The sequence below is a fragment of the Centrocercus urophasianus genome, unplaced genomic scaffold, assembly GCF_019232065.1.
Source record: "Centrocercus urophasianus isolate 14NV4802_14NV808 unplaced genomic scaffold, USGS_Curo_1.0 seq_16, whole genome shotgun sequence".
Classification (NCBI taxonomy): domain Eukaryota; kingdom Metazoa; phylum Chordata; class Aves; order Galliformes; family Phasianidae; genus Centrocercus; species Centrocercus urophasianus.
The window spans coordinates 22,168,370-22,187,562 of NW_024884711.1; the positions used below are offsets into that span (position 1 = coordinate 22,168,370).

Genomic DNA, 19,193 nt, shown 5'->3' on the forward strand with positions numbered 1-19,193 from the left:
TTCAATTCTGAAACAGAATAATATTCTTGTTCTCTTCATTGCAACAAGTGAAAGTATCAAGCTATAAACCTACATCTGAGTTTCTTGTGCTAACGTTCCCACTTAAGTGATCTATACAGAGTTAAAAGCAGAAGTAAATAAAAAAGATTTTTTTAGGAAGAATTCTTTTTTATTATTTTAGATTTTCAGTATTCACTTAAGATCTGATGTTGCAGGAAGAAGTTATTTTATGCTATTTAAATGCAAATATTGTTACAAAGGAATCAGAACTGTGTGGGATGGCCCAATCAAGACAAAAATCTGGCATAAAAGACAAAAATCATGTGAAGATGGAAAGGTTTTACATGGAGGAAAATGATGATACAATATGAAAAACTTTGAAATCATGGAAGGCATAAACATGTAAAACTAATTATATGTGAAAACACACTCTATAAACCACAAAATCTTTGCTTTCACCCAATCCCCAACAACACTTATTTTAACCACTGTTCAGAAGAAACTTCAGCATTTAAGAACATAACATACATCTCACTTTTCAGTATCAAAGTTCTTGCTCAGAAATACCAAAATGTGTCGGACTTATAACTATCCTTTAAGGATAACATTGCTTGGTAGAATTAAAAATAATAATAATAATAACAATGTACTGTTTGCTTACGAAGTGTTTTTAGTGATGAATAATCCATCAGCTTTCTACACCATGTTCAAAAACCTTTTAGAATTCACTGGTCTGGTGCTCAGTTTTGATAATTCAGCTTTGAATATAATCACAAATATCACCAGGAGCTTCATAATTAATTTCCCAGTGTAGAATGAATTTAAATTTCAGTGACTTTATTGAGAATTTTGTTGTTAATTTTACAATGAGAAACTATAATCACTGTTACACAACTTGCAAATGTTTAAAACAAGAACAGCAATCCCCTATTTTTTTGATTTTTTCTGTTCCAAATTCAGTTCCTGAGATGGATTTTCAGCCTCAGCTTCATTTTCATCTTCCTGTAAAAGAAAATGAAAACCCAAACATTAATCAATTTGCTGAAGTACACTTTTTATACTTATGCATATGTATAGAGTTCTGCACATACTTTTGCCATCCTTCTCTTCACCAACAAATATAAAAATAAGCAAATAATATCATGTATTCAAGCATTTGTTTCTGCTCAATAGCTGAAATAAAAATAAAAACACTCAAAATTTAAATCAGGCTAATCATCTACATTCATAGTAGAAAAATAATTTAAGAAGTAAAAGTCTCAGTAATAGCCATGACCAATCTGCAGATTGGTTACATAAAAAAAAATTACGAAACCCTACACAGACAGTCTGCAGCAGACAGTACTTCACACCTTTCCTTTGTTCCTGACCAGAAGTTTCCACTAAATTATTTTCAAATGCAAGAACTTTCATCATTGTTCTAAAAATTACTTTTGAAAAGCATCTGCCATTGAAAAATGTTTCATTTTTTTGAGACCAGATACGTTTAGTTCACCCTTTGATAAAAGACAGTAAATTTCACTTCAGCGACACTTTATGTGCTGCAGCATCGTATTTTTGTCCCATCTAGCATATTTTCTTGACAGGTCTGCCAATTTTCCAATTACTTGTACCACCATATGTTATCTGAAGATCAGTCAGGTCTAAAATAGGAAACATGAGCATGTCAGGCAGCAGCATGCTTACAATATTCTACAGCTTCAACTCCAAGAGTTGGGCTCATAATTCATGATGGGTTTAGCTGGATCACACTGAAAAAATGAAGTGTGACATCATAAAGCCCATTTCCATAGGAACTCATGTTGTTTTGTGTCCAGTACAAAACTGTGACTTCCAAAATATAAAATACAGAAGTCTAAGAAAATTGTTTCATAAGGCAACTTGCAGCCCATCATCACATCAAGAACAGCCACAGCCCCACATTCAAAGTATGTCCAGTTTTCTTGCATGTATTTTAATTCACGATACAGTACAGAGGATTTTCCTCACTTTGGAAACTTAAAGGAAAGAAAAGAAATAGATGTTTGGGAGTGAAAAAGTATTCTGATTGCTGCAACACCACTCTTCAATAGTCAATATTCGAGAAAGAGAAATGTTAGGGATGTTGAATGGGACCCAGAAACCAAGGGTGTAGTTTCCTGCTTTAAATCAGCAACTTAATTTTTCTATGCAAATCTGCTTGCACCCTAGTCTTCCTTTCTCTGCATCAAAGTGTTTTATAACAATAATTATAATGAAGATTCAGAGATACAAAACATATAGGAAGATCACATGAACATCACAAAATAGAATAGGACCAGAAAGTCTTATTAAAAAACATTGTCTAATAATATGTTACACAATATTGGAGTAAAATTGAATAGCTCATTGTTCAGTTAAAGAAGGATATACTCCAACTTATTTTAGTTCCAAATCTTCTTCCCTTCCAGGATAGATAGGCACTGAGAAATATTTTTATGACTGACTACTAAAGGCTAAATGCTTTCTTCTTAACTTCCTGGATTACCATCTTTTCAATTATCTTTAAAACATATAGTGACCTCTGTTCTTCTATTTTGGATGTGAAAACATGTCTGTGCACATGTGTGAAACCTAAGGTTATTGATTTGTTGAAATTACAAGTGTAGCATATATTCAAGAGAGCATGATGTATATAGTACACCCACGGAAACAACTAAGCAGCAATGTGTAGCTAAGCTCAGATGCCTGCTTACACCAAATACAGAATACAGCAAATGTTGAATAAAAAAGCAGAAAAAGAACAGAAAAACAACAAGGTTCCTTCAAGTCAGGCTTGTTAATAAAGGAACAGCAAGTCTGTATGTTTCCGAAGGTCATTATCTATAGAAGTTGTATTTCTGCTGACCTCAGTGCCAACCAATTCACCTCTCTAGCATATAACCTGCTGTTATTCCCGTATCTGTGTCCTCCTCCTTCGTACAGGCAATGTAAACCCTACATGGTAATTCTTTCCCAGTGTTTAGGGGTTCCAGTCGTAAAGGAAGCATGCAGAAATTTCAGGCTACAGAGAAAAGGACCTGTGCCTTGTCTTCACTACAGGAGGGCAAAGGGATATGAGGCTGAATATTGACTTCCTGGGCCTACTTATTGGGTTTTATCCATTGAAAAAGATTTTACAATAGAAACTAGCTTTGTGTAGACTTGAAATGTTTTAATTTTCTGCTCATAAGGTCATGCTTGCTATCTGGCAGATTTCCTAGTTTACAGTAGCAGCTGCGGTGTGCAGTGTTTTCTGAGAAGCAGAAACGATGGTTGATTGGTTAAAGGAAGTCTAGGATTTGCTCTGCATGAATACTAAAGAAAGAAGCATCTGCTTTGGGTTATTTTGCAGTATCAGTGTTCTTTCTTTTGTTCATTTTCTGCTGCTTCAACCAGGTAAAATGTATTCAAACAAGTAAAATGCAGATGAGCATAAATTGGATTTATGTGGGCAGACTTCTACATGCAAGTCATCAAGGGCCCTGTCTGTTATCTTGTTCTTTCTTATTTTGACACTTTCTGAAAAAAGAAAGCTACAAAAGCTTTCTGCATGCTTCGCATTGGATATCTTAGCTTTTTGTAGAGGCACTTTTACCCCATCTCCATTTTCCAGGAACAGAAAGCATCACATATTATTTTGAAGTGGAAATCAGAGCTTAGAATCTCCAAAGATGGGTAATTTGTGCAAAATGAAAGATGGTTCCTCTTTCTTACAGCATGCATTAACAAAGGGAGAAAATATTTTCTTTGGTATATGAATCTTCATCCAGATCAGTTCCCTGAGCTGTACATTGCCACATGAACAACGCGGACAAAAGAGACTTGTTGGGGGACATTGGAAATTATGAGCTAATAATTCTCACACCCATTCTGCTTTCTGCAGAAAAAAGTGATGGTGGTGGACTGAAAACCACCAACTCGCTCATTACTAAAAATTATCAGAAGATTTTGAGACATGATCTCCTATGACATACAAGAAAAGCAACATCACTGCCCGTAGTAAACTTGGGAAGAATTTGCACTGGCAATATAGAGTGTATACACTGACCATACTTCAAGGTGCGAAGTCTCACTGTTCCTTCAGTTTGCTGACAATGCAAAATTTCTGAGTAATTTTTATTCTTTTTGTTAATTTTAATTCTTTTAGTAATTTTAATTCTTTTTGTTAAGTCGAGGAATCCCAATGATTGCATACATAATGCTAAATTGAAGTTAATAGTGTCATTAAAAAATGTTTGAGTTTTCAGCTAACTAACCTATGTAGCCGAATTATAAAGATATGGTGGCTGACTGAAGATTAAACATACTTAATATATTTGTTTTACTAATTACCACTTACCATTACAAAGCTTTAAATTCTGAAGGAATATGAAGAAAAACCTTTATTTTTGTTGTAAATTAAAAATAATTGGTGATAGCAGTGTGTAAAGTTGCTATTACTGGTTTACGTATTACTAAATATGCAGGTGAAATATTGAACTCCAGTTTCCGTTCCACAAAATTCAGTTTACATTTTTCCTGTTAGTATATCACACCTCTATTTTACATTATTATTTACTTTGCTTCAACCTATGACTCTAGTGACTAGTGCTTTCTGCCCTAAGAATCCTGAAACAGAACAGTTCTTTTGTTGTTAAAATGTTAAACCATCAAAGTAGATTTTGCTAGCAGATGTCACAAATCAAACTCCTCTCTGTATCTTTTCTGACTACAGCCAACTGTCAATTCAAACATTAAGTGGATTTTGAATACACTCACACAAAGTATACACTAACACAGATCTGGAGATTTGTAAGAGGAGTAAAAAGAAGTGAATCCCTCAAGATAGTATTATTGAGACTATCACTACTCTCACTGAAAAAGTGAATTCAAGAGCCAAAGAATATTTTCACGCTGAAATGTGTTAAGATTACTAGTCTGGAATTGTTCTTTCAGGTTTACAAAAATAACAGTAACAAGGAGAAGAACTAATGACTTTAAAAAGCACAGTTAAACTCAGCATTCTAAATGAAACACCAGTTTAGAAGCTTTCAAGTCATTGCTGCTGGACATCTCATGAGAGAAGACCTTCCATACCAACAGATTTCTAAATGGTCTTTACCAGGGTGGAAACAAGATCCTTTGGATGTCCCACAGATGATTTCAAATGCCCTGTGAGCATCTGTTGGTTCATGCTACTTAGTCTACACCTGGTAACTGAGCATTAGTGGGTCACAGAACCAGAAAAAAGCCAAGAATTTTAAACAGAGAGCCCACAGTTTGCTACCTAAATAAACATTTGGAATTATGAGAGTATTGAGCATTCAGTATCTCTGCTAAAGTTAATTGGAATATTTTGAAATTTAGATGTGTTTAGGTGGCAAAAACTAGAGGGGCGCGACTGACATTGATGTTCCAATTTCTGAAAATTTTGATTTGACAGTTGAGAGAGTACAATTTTGTTGTATTAATTCATTCCCTTGGTAAGCATGTTTAAGGTCAACTACAAATGATGCTCCAACCAAAGAACAAGAAATCCCACTTGGAAAGTTATTTTTATAGTAATTATTCCTGAATATTCCCATGTAGACAAATCTTGACATAAAAACAAACAACTCCTCCCTCCTAGAAATAGGGTCTTGAGTATCCCTTCCTTTTCTTTTTCTCCCTTCCATCCAACTTTATCTGAAACATCTGAGAATTTCTTTTTATTTCATTAGTTACTTACTGGAAGATAACAGTGAATGAGACAGTTCTTAACTCTACAGGGAATCTGACAGTATTCTGTACACAGAACAGATCACACAACAATTCATTGTGCAGGGAAATGCACAGTTTCACAGATCTGTGCATTACATCATACCTGCAATTTCTGAAGTTCTACTATGAAAGGTATATTTAATGAAGTTGCTGTTTTTGTCGTGTGCAAAGTTTAAGCTGTGTTATAAATTTAATGAATGCAGTATGACGTAAACAAACATCTGGATAAGTTAGAAAATGAACAGTATAAAAAGTATGCTACTACATCAAGAAATGACTGAGGAGTTCTCCATGCTACCTCATAAATTAGAAATACCATCTCAAAAACACTCACAATCAAATTCAGACACTACTACTTTTCATATTAACTTAACCCAGACGAGCTGTAACATGTCCAATATAGTAAGCTTCAGTGAGGATGTGCAGTTGGTAACAAGAAACATCAAGTACTTCAAACCCTAAAAATGAAGTCTTGAAACATCTGTCAGCAAATAATGACTAGAAAAAGAGTTTGTTGTGTACTCAAGCATAATGAAAATAATTATCTCCAGAAGAACAAAGAATGTTCTTCAGTGGGAACATGGTCAGAAGACCTGTGAGACTCTCTATATTGGCAATTCCTCAAAATTGCAGTCTGTACAACCTTGTTTGGTCGCATCACAAACCTCACGCAAGTTCCAAATTGCCTCAGTGCCTGAGACACCACCAGGAAGGTCCCTGCTGCCAGCAGAAAGAAAACTAGGCTCTTCTCAGGGAAGCAGTTTTGCCCACTCAGGTAGGTGGAAAGCAATCAGCCTAAATACTTGCTAACTATCACTCTAAATATTGGCTGATTCATAAATACAAGAAAAATCACTATGTACAATCAAAATGTGACAGTTTATAGATACTGCAGGTTGTATCTCATTGAGAGGATGTTTGCATACTAGCATTTTTAAACCCTCAGCCCGGACAGGAGGTATTTCATCACCTACCTCACAGATTCTAGCAAGCAAAACACTAACTGGAAATAGGTAAAAATTCTTAACTCTTGAAAATACGTCAGGAAAAAGGGACTTTAGAAACTAGGACAGCTGTTCTTTGTGTAAGTTAAGCTCTTGCTTTCCAATGCAATAGGCTAAACTTGGAGGAAAAAAGAGTTTGCGGGACTATAAACTGAGTCTTAAGTCAGCCTCTGTGTTAAATCAGAAAAAAGTGAGCAACCAACACTAAATCAGAAGTTATTTTTCTTCCAAAGCCCCGTGCACTGTGCTTCAAACATATTGCTGACAAGCCTTACAAAGAAGAGTGGTGCAAAAATACGGAGTATAACTGGAGCAGTTCTTTACAAAAGGATATTAAGAGCAAATATAAATTTCTCATGGTGGATGACAGTTTTCTGTCACTGCAGCCCTGCAGTGATAAGGCAGCTGTTTGTTTCCCAGGAAAAGGAGACCCTTACTGCATGGATCATTTTCATACTGACAGCCTCGACAAGTTTGACATTTGCTTCGTGAAGTATTCTGAAGCAGCCATCAAGAAAACGCACCCTGTGGGAACACTGGCAAGTTGACAGTCGTACCTTTTAATGTGCCATCTCCATTAATTGTTACTGCTAAACCCCACCAAGTTCCTATAACGAAATCTCTGCTGATCTGCTAACATTAAAAAACCGAGGCTACCAACGAGCTAAGCATTATAATGTAAGTAAACATGACTTCAATAAACTGGAAGCAATTCCCCATCCCGTTTTGTTGTAAATACAGCGACTGGAACTGCGCGGGGAGGGGGAAGGGAGTTGGGGCGGGGTGGTCCTTTCACGAAGCAGTGCAGGGCTCTGCACTCTAGGTGGCAATGCAAGACCAAGAGAACCACTCTGACACTCCAATACTCAGCTTCCCTTCAGAAGATGCAAGCAGCTGCATGCTTATCACAGCCTCTTCCCTTTCCCTTTCCCTTGTACTCGTACAAGAACTTGAAGGCTTTTGGAAATGGTTGTCACTGTTTTGTATTTTCTATTTCCTTGTTTCTAATTCTGATTATACAGAAAAATGTACCACCGCAAGAGTCCTTACAGCAGAATTGCATTTAACGTTTAGCACAGAAGTGGAATTTTATGCCAAATTTCCAGTCCTCCATCTGTTTCCCTCCCTTTTAGGAGGCAACCATCCCACTGAGTGGCCCTTCTGGCCGCCTGCCACTCCAGTTGGGATGCTCTTCAGGGCAGGTGGTGCTTGAAACCAAACCATTGTTTGACAAGTTCAGCTGGCTCTCCTTGATGAAAGTACAGGAAAATGTCTCCTTTTTAAACAAACTGAGTCTTTAAAGATTTCTGTTTATGTGCTTTACAGTGTATCTATAAAAGCTAAATATTACAAGCCTGAAATATCAACAATGAAATAGCTGGAAAGCTACTTCAAGGAGATTGACTGTACTGTGTCTGTACCTGAAAGGGCAGGTTTCCTTAATCTCTGCTCCTGTCTCAGGATGCATGCTCGTCTCTTATTCCTGTCTGACCTCATTGTGATTAAGATCCTTTCTAAGGCAGATTTGCTGCTTAATTATACCACTTACATCTGTGCATAAATAAACATACATACGGTAATCACAATAACATTTTCATAATGTAATCATTATTTTCATGAATTGTGAATTTAAAAGTTCCACTGTATATATACACTCGCAATATGACTACAGAAAATTCCATGCCTGTTATAATCAAATCAGGATTATTTTCAATATTTACCATACAGTGTATATTTACCAAATTATAGGAAGCAAAACTTTTTGATGCTGAGAAATAAAATAGCATTTTCTTAGAACAACATGAGAACAAAAGGTTCTCAGCAATGAGAAATGAGCAGTTCTTTTATACATTTTTATTTCTAAGTGTAGTGCAATAATAAGCAAAGAAATAAACGTGGCTGGTTTTTTTGTTTGGTTTGGTTTTGTGGTTTTTTTTTGTTTGTTTGTTTGTTTGTTTGTTTTTGCTGTTCAATTGTTATGCTCTACATGTGAATTACTGACTGATATTTGAAGATTTTTTCCCATGCTTTGACTATTTTTTCACAAATAAGTTTGGGTGCACACAGCCTTTGGTAAAGGGTACTGAACATTATTTGTTTCCAAAGTGATATAAAGCATATAACAGAAAACTAGGCACACATGACTTCCACAAAAATGCTTCTGCAAACTACAGCCTAGAGTCAAATATACCACACTTAACATCCATGATGTACGTGGTTTGAAGAGAAATGTTGTGCGAAAGGAATACATTTATCTCAATAACAAAGAAAATCTCGACCTTAATGAAAATGTTTTAGGAAAGATGAGTGCACTGCATGCTTCTGATCAAAATTAATTAGAGTTTTAATGTTTTACATTTTCACCATAATTCTTTAAATGGTGCATTTATTTCATAGTAATAAACACTCGGTTCATTAAGTAAAGTTCAAAATCTGTGTTACTCGCTACATTTAACAACCTTTGGCCCTCTTTTTCAGTCTTTCTTGATTCAGATTTCCAAAGCATTGAATAAGCAATTGAGGAACACAAATTTCATGACTCTGCAAATTTAGGATTCCTATTTCATCTATGACAAAAGGCAATTAATCTACCATTCTATTCTGAATTCTAACTTTAGTGAGCATGACAGATACTGAAATGAACTTACAGGAAATGCTTAATTAAATTACTGTAAAAAGCACAACAAAAGTTTTTTTCCTAACGACTAAAGGAAATTCATTTTTAAAAGTGTGCTGCAGTATTACAAATTGGGAATTCATGAAAACATTTCTATAATGTGATAACTAACAATTCAGAAACCTTTCTCTTTTTTATTTTATATTTCATCAGAGCGCTTCACCTGAACACACTCATGATATTTTGTTCAGGCTCAAGGCACAAAAGATGGATCTTTCAGTGGAGTTAATACGATAATACAGTCAATTGGACAATAGAGCAAATACCTGTATCTTAGTCATCCATTTTACAAAAAGCACTTTAAAAAATGTTGTGAAAATGCCTTTGTATTTGTTATAATGACTACTTTTAATGACATTAAATTACCAATAATAAATTATAGAAATGGAAAAAACTTTGTAAGTAGACAGCAGGATTAGCTATGGCAACAAATAATACCTACACTACTGACAAAGAAATCAGACCTGGAAGAGAATTTTTACTTTTTAGTTTTTAAACACAATTCCTTTTCATAGCTCCCCCCAAAACAAAGGGACATTCAAACCTCTAATTACATGAACACATCATGCCAGTTATGTTAATTACTTACAGTTTTATCACAGAATCATACAATGGCCAGGGTTGGAAAAGACCTCAAGGATCACGAATCTCCAATCCCCCTGCCACATGCAGGGCCACCAACCTCCCCATTTAATACTAGACCAGGCTGCGCAGGGCCTCATCCAATCTGGCCTTGAACACCTCCAGAGATGGGGTATCTACAATCCTTCTGGTCTTCGTAGAGGAGGTGCTCCAGTCCCCTGATCATCTTTGTGGCCCAACTCTGGACCCTCTCCAACAGCTCCCTGTCTTTTTTGTACTGGGGGCTCCACGCTTGGACACAGTACTCCAGATGGGACTCACAAGAGCAGAGTAGAGGGGGACAATCACCTCCCTGTCCCTGCTGGCCACCCCTCTTTTGATGGAGCCCTGGATACCATTTGCCTTCTGAGACACAAGGGCACACATGTTGGCTTAACATGCTGGCTCACGTTAAGCTTCTCATCTATCAAGACCCCCAGGTCCTTCTCCGCAGGGCCCTCAAGGACCACTCCTTCCAGTCTGTATGAATGCCTGGGATTCCTCTGGCCCAAGTACAAAACTCTGCACTTTGCCATGTTGAACCTCATCAGGTTCACCCGGGCCCACCTTTCCAGCTTGTTGAGGTCCCTCTGAATGGCATCCCCTCCTTCTACCATGTCAACCGCACCACTCAGCTTGGTGTCATCAGCAAACTTGCTAAAGGTGCACTCGATTCCGTCATCGATGTTGATTGATAAAGATGTTAAAGAGCACCGGTCCCAAGACAGACCCCTGGGGGACGCCACTTGTTACCGGCTTCCACCTGGACATAGAGCCATTGATGGCCACCCTCTGTCTGTGAGACTCACTGGCCTGTAGTTCCCGTGGTCCTCCTTGCTCCCTTTCTTGTAAATGGGAGTGATGTCACCCTTCCTCCAGTCATCCGGGACCTCACCTGACAGCCACGACTTTTCAAATATGATGGAGAGCGGCTCAGCAACCACCTCAGCCAGCTCCTTCAGAACACTGGAATGCGTGCCATACAGCCCCATAGACTTGTACACACTCAGGCTCATGAGGTGGTCTGGACCTGCTCTCTCCTCACAGCGGGGGGAAATTTACCACCCCGGTCCCCACCTAGAGGTTTAGGGATGCACGGCTCAGGGACGTGAGAAATACTGGAATCCTGGCAGCCAGTGAAGACCGAGGCAAAGAACTCATTCAGTAACTCAGCCTTCTCTTCATCCATTGAAGCCGGTTCTTCTTTTGCATTTACCAAAGGAGGTACACTCGCTTCGGCCTGTCTCTTCCGGCTAATGTACCTGTAGAAAATCTTCCTGTTGTTTTTCATGTCCCTCGCCAAGTTCAGTTCTGCCTGTACCTTGGCTTTCCTGATTCAACATCTGCAAGTCTGGACGGCATCCCTGTATTCTTCCCAGATGACACACCCTTGTTTCCAGAGCTTGTATGCACCTTTCTTTGCCCTCAGCATGCCCAGCAGGTCCTTACCAAGCCACACCAGCTTTCTACCTCCTCTGCCCGCTTTCTTATTCAGAGGGACAGAGAGTTCTTGTGCTCTCAGGAAGGCATCCTTGAAGAGCAAACACTTTAATAGATTGCCAGTATTACATTATTTATTTATTTATTGCATATTGTTCACACAACAGTCTTTAGATTTATAGTCAAATAACTTGACAGAAAAAATTCTGCATGACAAAAGCAGAAATTCTGCTTCTTTTTACTGTTGTTATGGCCCCTACACATACAGTGCTTAGTAAAAAGGAATTGCACGTTCTACCACAATATCAATAAAAGGATTAATTTCAGAATTTATCAATTATAATAAGATAACTTTTTCAATGATTTCAACATCCAATAAATATAATCCCCCAAAGAGCACTCTAGTCCATGATCAGATGTACAGAGATGTACATTCATTCTTTTAATTACACAGTAAGACTCAAACATTTATGCTATGGACCTTACATCAAATAGGACAAGATCTATGGTTCAGAAATTGGGATTCAGTTCGCTTGACAGCAAAGACAGATTTGCAAATTTGTTGTTATATTTTGACTTTATTTCTGTATTTAAGGTAGCACTTACTGTTCTGATCCTGTAATTATGCATATATATTCCTGTTTCATACAGAGGAGCATTGTTTATTACCAATACACCATTGAGAGGCATATTGGTAATAAACATATAGCAAAAGTTGAATCAAAACTGTAACATAATAAACTGATGTTTTAATAGTTTCAAGCTGGTCAGGTTCTAAATGAAAAATTAATGTATTATGTTTAACAGTAGAATGAATTCTCTTCAAACTCCACTTTGCATTTCCAGGTGGGGTTTGGCACTGGCTCTGGTGCAATGGAACTGACTTTCCCCACAGCAGACCATACAGTGCTCTGCTTTGCAATGTGTAGCTAGAGCAGTACTAATATTATGGCTGCTGCTGAGCAGTGCTGGCACCAAGGCTTGTTCTTCAATCCAAGCCATTAGGCGTCAGGAGTCAGCCTGGGGGTGGGCAAGAGCTGGAGAGGTCACATAATAACAGCAGCTGATCCAAGCTGACCATAGGGATATTCCTTGTTATATGGAGTCATGCTCTGAAATAAAAGCTGGGATAGTGAAAAAGGGATGCGAAGGAGAAGAGGGGGAGCTCTCATTATGAAAGCATTGGTCTTCCCCAGCAATTGAGGTCCTGTTTCTCAAGAGTAGCTAAACATTGTTTGCTGTTGGGAAGTAGAGAATAATTGTTTTCTTCTTTTGCTTCTGTGATAACTTTGTTGTCATTGTTGTTTTCTTTTCCCTAAATTCAACTGTCCTTATCTTGATTCCGAGTTCTCCTTTTTTCATCACATTTTCTCCCCATTCTTCCAAGGAGGAGTGGGAGAGCAGTGTGGTAAGGCTGAGCTGTCCATCGGTTGTTAAACCACCAATGGTTCTAAAGCCAAATGATATTTAATTCAGTGGAAACACTGAGGGATTTTTTGGTGATTTGTCATGATAATAATGATGTTTCACTGCACTTTTCTGAAGCTATAATCTGATGAAACTCTTCCTACTGGAAGTAATGCAATGTCCAAGCATTTAAAGTATGCCATAATCAAAATGAACCTTGAAAAATCTGCTCTGAAAAATCTGCCTCCAAACATCCTCTGAAATCCTTCCAAAACCTTTCCTCTAATGATATTTATATATTTTGAAGGCAAAAAATAGAAAAAAAAAAAACAACCAAAACCAAAACCAAACCAAAACAAAAAACCAACAACAAAAAACAAACAAACAAACAAACAAAAAACAAATAAAGCCTAGTTGCTTTTCAGGAGTTTAGAATCAAATTATCTGACAGATCTTATTACTGTTGTCTGGGCAATCACTATAAAAAGGATCCCTTACTGGTTAATGGTACATTTTCTTCTGATAGATCTAGTATTGTTTCAGTTCACTACATCAGAGCCCTCTTGACAACAGTTTGCTTCCCCATCTCTTCCTGCCCTCCACCACACCACAAGTAACTCTGTTAGAAGACTAGGAGAAAAAATATTTTGTTGTAATATAATTACTGAAAAGCTATATTCTAAAAGATTCCCAAAACTAGGATAGTTTGGCTATAAGTAATTAGTGTTTTGTGTATTTATGGTAAAAGTGCTCACTACAGAGCTAACATGCTCACATTACAAATCATTATTTATCTATATTTCCTTAATAAATTGAAGCCACAATATAATTTGTTGAAACTGCTGAAGCATACTAAACTTCACTCCTCAGAAGACTATTCATTCAGGAAATGGTGTTTTCTTTTTTTCGTTTTTTTTTTTTTCCCCCCCATTCTGCTATTATGTTGTATCATGGTGCTTCCAAGACGTAATATTCTTCTCAGCATTAAGAGCCCCAACATGCAAACACATACACATGCATCATTACATTCAAGTCATCTGATCATTGAACTGAACAATACTATTTACTGGAGTTATGTATGAAATATACTGTAGAACAAGGCCTCTATGAATGGAATACTGAATTTAAATAGACAAAGCAAGCATTTAAATTATGAGTATTTAAGAAGAAGAAGAGGCTATTTTAAGATGACTGTTTTATCCTGAAGTCCTAGTGCTTTCAGTCCGCTGTCTCTGAAAGGTGTTCACCCAATGCTCAGCAGTTACTGTTCTGTTCATTGTGCAATAGCTGCTCTCATAATAATGCTGTACCTAAAGGTATTACCTATAGGATGTATGTAGAAAATACTTACATATTTGTTCATTTTACTTGCAAGTACAGAATAGGTAGTAGAAAATAAAAAAAAAAAAAAACAGGCTCATGCTCTCCTGTAGCAAATATTACCTAGCAATTGATACAATTTCTTTTGCATGCTTTGTCTTAACTCGACGTACCCTAGGTAATGTAAAATCTTGAAACTCCAAAAGCTAGTAGCACCATTTAAACCAGCATTTAAATTTAGAAACAGATATGTAATTGTACTACCTACTTCAAATATCAATGCAATTTAAAAATGATAAGAATGTTAAGAAAATACAGTAAGTGCTGTCTATTTTGTCAATTTTGATAGACAACAAATCAAGGATCTTGTTCTTCCTCTATTAATTGATATTTCCCTTTGTCAGAACTTTCACTAATGTCAGTTGTATTCACTGGAACTGAACGGAAGTATCTTTAATTCATTTAATTTCAATGAAATCTTTCAAGAGAGAGGTTCTCTAAAAGGAAAACCTGAGAAGTGTTGTTACCTGTTGCTTTCCTTGTGCTTTCAAAACCCTTAAACTGATCATAGAGTCAGAGAATGGCTACAGTTGAAAGGTACCCTACCTCTTTCCAATATTTTGCAGTTTATTTTGATGAAGTGTAATATGTTGGCATAGTTTTAACATCAGTTAATAATCTAAGTCATGCCACATATTGTACAAACACATCCGGACAGTCTGATCTTCTAGAGTCTAAAATCACTTACTAAAGAAAGAAGGATAAGAAATAAAACATCACAGAAGCTAAGTGAATTAGGATAATGGGCATGTATCTCACATTATTATATATTTTTTTTTTTTTGCTGAGTATGGGTGACACATTTTGAGTGATAGAGACATCACCAAAATGTGAGCTACTACATAATTTTAAATTTCCTTATAAAATAACTAACTGTACATAACAGACATACAAAATCTGTTAGTTCTTGCAGATGTCTTAGGAAAATAGCACTGGGACTTGAGGAGTAAGTCAGTGGAGCTGCTCTTTTGTGCAGAGAACCATGTTCAGATCAAGGTACGAAATCCCTATGTGAAACTGAGAAAATTGTATGGTTAGCTGGAAGATGTCACTGGAGAGGGAGGAGGAAATGGGAGAGAGCTACATAATAGGATTTATAATCTATGGGCGTGTTACTAACAGAAACTGAGATAAAGTATGCGTCTACAGTAAAGCAAGGTCTGAGACTCAGATGAGGATATCTTCAGCTACAAGCTAAACTCTGATATTTGTCATCCTACTCTATCATCTCTTTGGCCTAGGAGGGAGGAGGAGGCATGGAAACTGAACTCGCTGCTACGTTAAAGAACCTACTAGTAAAATGTGAATAATAATGCTTCCCATGTCAGAATGGAGTCTTATGCATGAAAAGATTTATGTAAGTGCTAAGTGCTGTCATTGTCATTACATTTAGAAAGTACAGAAGGCTTTAAAAGCATTAACTTTTCTACTGCAGAACATCATATGCTCTTTTTGAAACCAGGAAAGAAAATGTAAAACGAGTATACTTATTGCAAGAAATTGTCTGGTTCTAAATTCTGATGCTTATTTTTTATCTCCAAGAAAGTAAACAACCACTAATAGCACAAATTTTATGATACAAAACTCAGTAGAGTCTGCAGCATGCTATAAAGTATATGAAAAGCTACTCTACTTCTCATAAACTTGTTTTTGACCAGAGAAAAAAAAAAAAAAGTGCCTGGTATGGAATGATGAAAAGAGAATAGAGCCAATTCTTAAAGCATAATGAAGTAACTCTATTGGGTACTAGTTAATCAGGCAATGGATCAAATGAATTTGATAATGTCTATTCTTCTTTTCCAGGAGGACAAGTACCTGCTTTACAAGGAAGACTAATATTCTAACAGCATTTAAGCAGTAGTCAGCACCTCCCCTGTGAATGATACAGTGGTCAACCTGAATTATATCAATTTTGGTTGTTCTGCATCAAGTGATAGCAATTTTTAAGGTTGTGACCTAAGATCACATATTTGTGTGCACAAACTTTTGGATATCAAGTTTCTGATTTGGGAATTTTAAAACGTACCATTTTTGTCCTATCTTCTGCTTGCATTTCAAACTTTGCTATATTCAGAATGGACAGCAGAAGTTTCACATATAACAGTCCCTCCACTCAAGAGCAGATATAATTCACTGCTCTATCAACACATCATTTTCACTAATAGTGAGAACTGCTCACTGTTACATACAATACCAATATAACCATTTTTTTCCTGTATTTTTTTTTTCACTGAGAAAAATAGAATGAAGAAATTTCCTTCATATATTTAAAGCTTTACAGGAAGAGAGTAATTGGCACTTCCTGAGAGGTTAAAATTCTTGCTCTGAAGAGAGCTGTCACTAATACAGTATTTACATTTACAAAGTGATTTCTGCATGGATGGGATTGTTCCAGGCTGAAACAACATTTTTAATACCGTAAACAAACAAGAGATGAATGCACAAAATGAACTGTTTAACAGGGCTTTACGTACCCCATGTGCATTGTATTTGAAAATGAAGTCCTTAAACTCAGAGGCGGAGGGATTCTCTGTGGATTAGAAGAGAGCCCTGCAGTCCTTTCAGTAGCATCTTTTTATACAAAATTTGGCACTAACACTGTTTGCTTCAGCAAATGACTTCACGCTTTGTCCTTTTAATCCAATTTCCACTTTAATATAGACTAAAATGTAGTGAAAATACTGAAAGAGGAAATGTTTTGTGTTGGAAGGCAGTAATCCAATCCCACAGTCAGCTCCTCATTAACAGAAGTCTAACCTACACATACTCCACACAAACCGGCTTTCAAAACTAGCTATGAGTGCATACAATTACCACACAGATATGATTCAAAAGGGCAAGAAAGAGGTTAAGTCTGACAAAAAGAAAAGGAAGAGACAGCTGAAAGTCACAATAATTGATTGTAATCCTTATCCCAACTGTTTGGCTCAGATTTGTATATTGTAGCAGCCTTTAAGAGTATAAACTACCCTATTCAGCAATAGCTTCCCTATTAGCAGGTATCATTTCCTAATTTTTTGTAGATCAAGCCATTTATACACATCTTAAATAGCCCACCACAGCAGCTAGGAGCCCATTTAAGGAAAGCCTTATACATACTTTAGAGTTGCATAAAACAGTGATTTCCCAGTAAATTAATATTGCTGTTTTCTCTTTGTCATTCCTAGACTACTTTACCACAGATAAGAATTTGATGACATCCTGAAAACAAAAGATAACTGTGGATTCCAGGGGCTTGCCAACTGTGCATCCTGGCAAAGAAGGGCCAGAAAAACCACCATCACAGTGTCTCCCTTGCAGAAGTTCTGCAGATCCAGTGATGACTCAAAAAGCATCAGAACATCATCAGTAAGATTCACCAGAGGCTATTTAATTAAAAATAAAAACCCAACTATCTTCAAGCAACACAAGTACAATGAAAGTACAGCATGCAGATTCTACCACCACAACATTCAATGCCCCATACCTTTTAATCCTAGCCAAACTTTTATCTCTTCATACAGATCCATGTCTAAGTCATGCTTTGGGTAGAATCAGGATACAGATCCGAACCAAAAGAAGATTTCAATAAACTAATGGATTATAGTCTTGCAAATCAGAATCTTCAATAAGCACAAAGTAAGTGAACTGACTGCCAGAGCTCACTGGCAGCTCATTGCAACAACCATCAGCACTAAACTGTGTCTCTCCTACTTGCCTTCACAGTGGGAAAACACAACAAATAGAAGCCAAAGGTGGATAAATTAGTTCTATCGTAGGGGATGCATGCTAAATTCTCAACTGTATGTCACTAGGAAAAAGGAACCATGGAGTATTTTGTACCATTTGTGAAGTATTTTTGTAATGCAGTTTATTTTGCATAGCCATAATTGTCAGTTTTACACACCACAGAAATCTGAATTTCCACATATATTTCACAAGATATAAGGATTTTGCTTATATATGTAGGTCACTCCAAAAGTAATTCCTGCTGTTTACTTCCATAGAAATTACATCAAATACAAAGAGCACAGTAACACTATTTGATAGAGCAAAATCTCAGCTACAAAACATTATTTTTCAATATAGGTGCCACCTGTAATTATGCATTTTCACTAGTAATGAACGGCCTGCATGCTGTGCTTGTATAAATCTGCACCAGCAGAGGTGACCCACTGGTGCTGCACCCACTGCTGTAACACACCACCCACCACCTCACTGTGATCACAGCTACTGTTTGGTTTCCATAAACATTCAGCAAGCATTGATCAATGTCAGCGGGTGCCATTTTTTCCCACATGGAGGAATCCAGTGACACAACTTTGCTTCACATGCACTCCAATATCAGACACCATTCTCTCAGAATGCCCCTCTTCTGCCATCTCTCACATGGCAACAAAATGTAATATTGCTGGGAAGATTCAACCTTTACTGTCATATCAGCACTAGCTGACACTGATATGGGCCAACATAACAAAATAACAGGCATTACTTCAGAGCTGCCCTTGTAGAACATTTCAAAGTTAAGCTGTGAGAAGATGAAGAAGACCTGCACTGGTTTTCAGCAATAAACTAGTAGGGCTCACTTAATGGAAAGGACTCACATTATTAGTCTATCTAAAAATACAGGCTATACTTGTGATTGTCTTTTTCTTGCTGTTTCTCTGAGTGATTGAGGTGAGGGCTAACAATTTTATTTTGTCTGGATGGTTTCATTAAATGCAACACAGCCTGGTTGTTTAGAACTGATAGCTTTAGACAAAAGTTGGTGCCCAAAACATGTCTGAAGGTTGCACTCTCTCCCAGAAGCTACTTCCTTTTGCTGCCTTGGCAACACATGCAGACATTCACTCTCTGGCAAACATTTCACCATCTCCAGGCTGGTTTCCTTCCAGCTTTTACAGTCTACTTCTCATCTCTTTAACTTGGAAGATTTCTGAAGATCC

General features: G+C 37.0%; 1 protein-coding gene across 2 annotated transcripts in view; it reads right to left on the reverse strand.

Annotated features, from left to right (window-relative positions):
- Positions 1-820: 820 nt before the first annotated feature.
- The window catches only part of PHF14 (PHD finger protein 14), a 151,226-nt gene continuing 132,853 nt past the window's right edge, over positions 821-19,193 (reverse strand). Inside the window, exon 18 of one of the 2 annotated variants that reach the window (XM_042816587.1) lies at positions 821-1,002. In XM_042816587.1, the coding sequence (XP_042672521.1) occupies positions 928-1,002 (75 nt within the window). In that variant the 3' untranslated portion in view covers positions 821-927. The remainder of the gene's footprint in view (positions 1,003-19,193) is intronic. The other variant, XM_042816586.1, reaches the window with a different exon arrangement.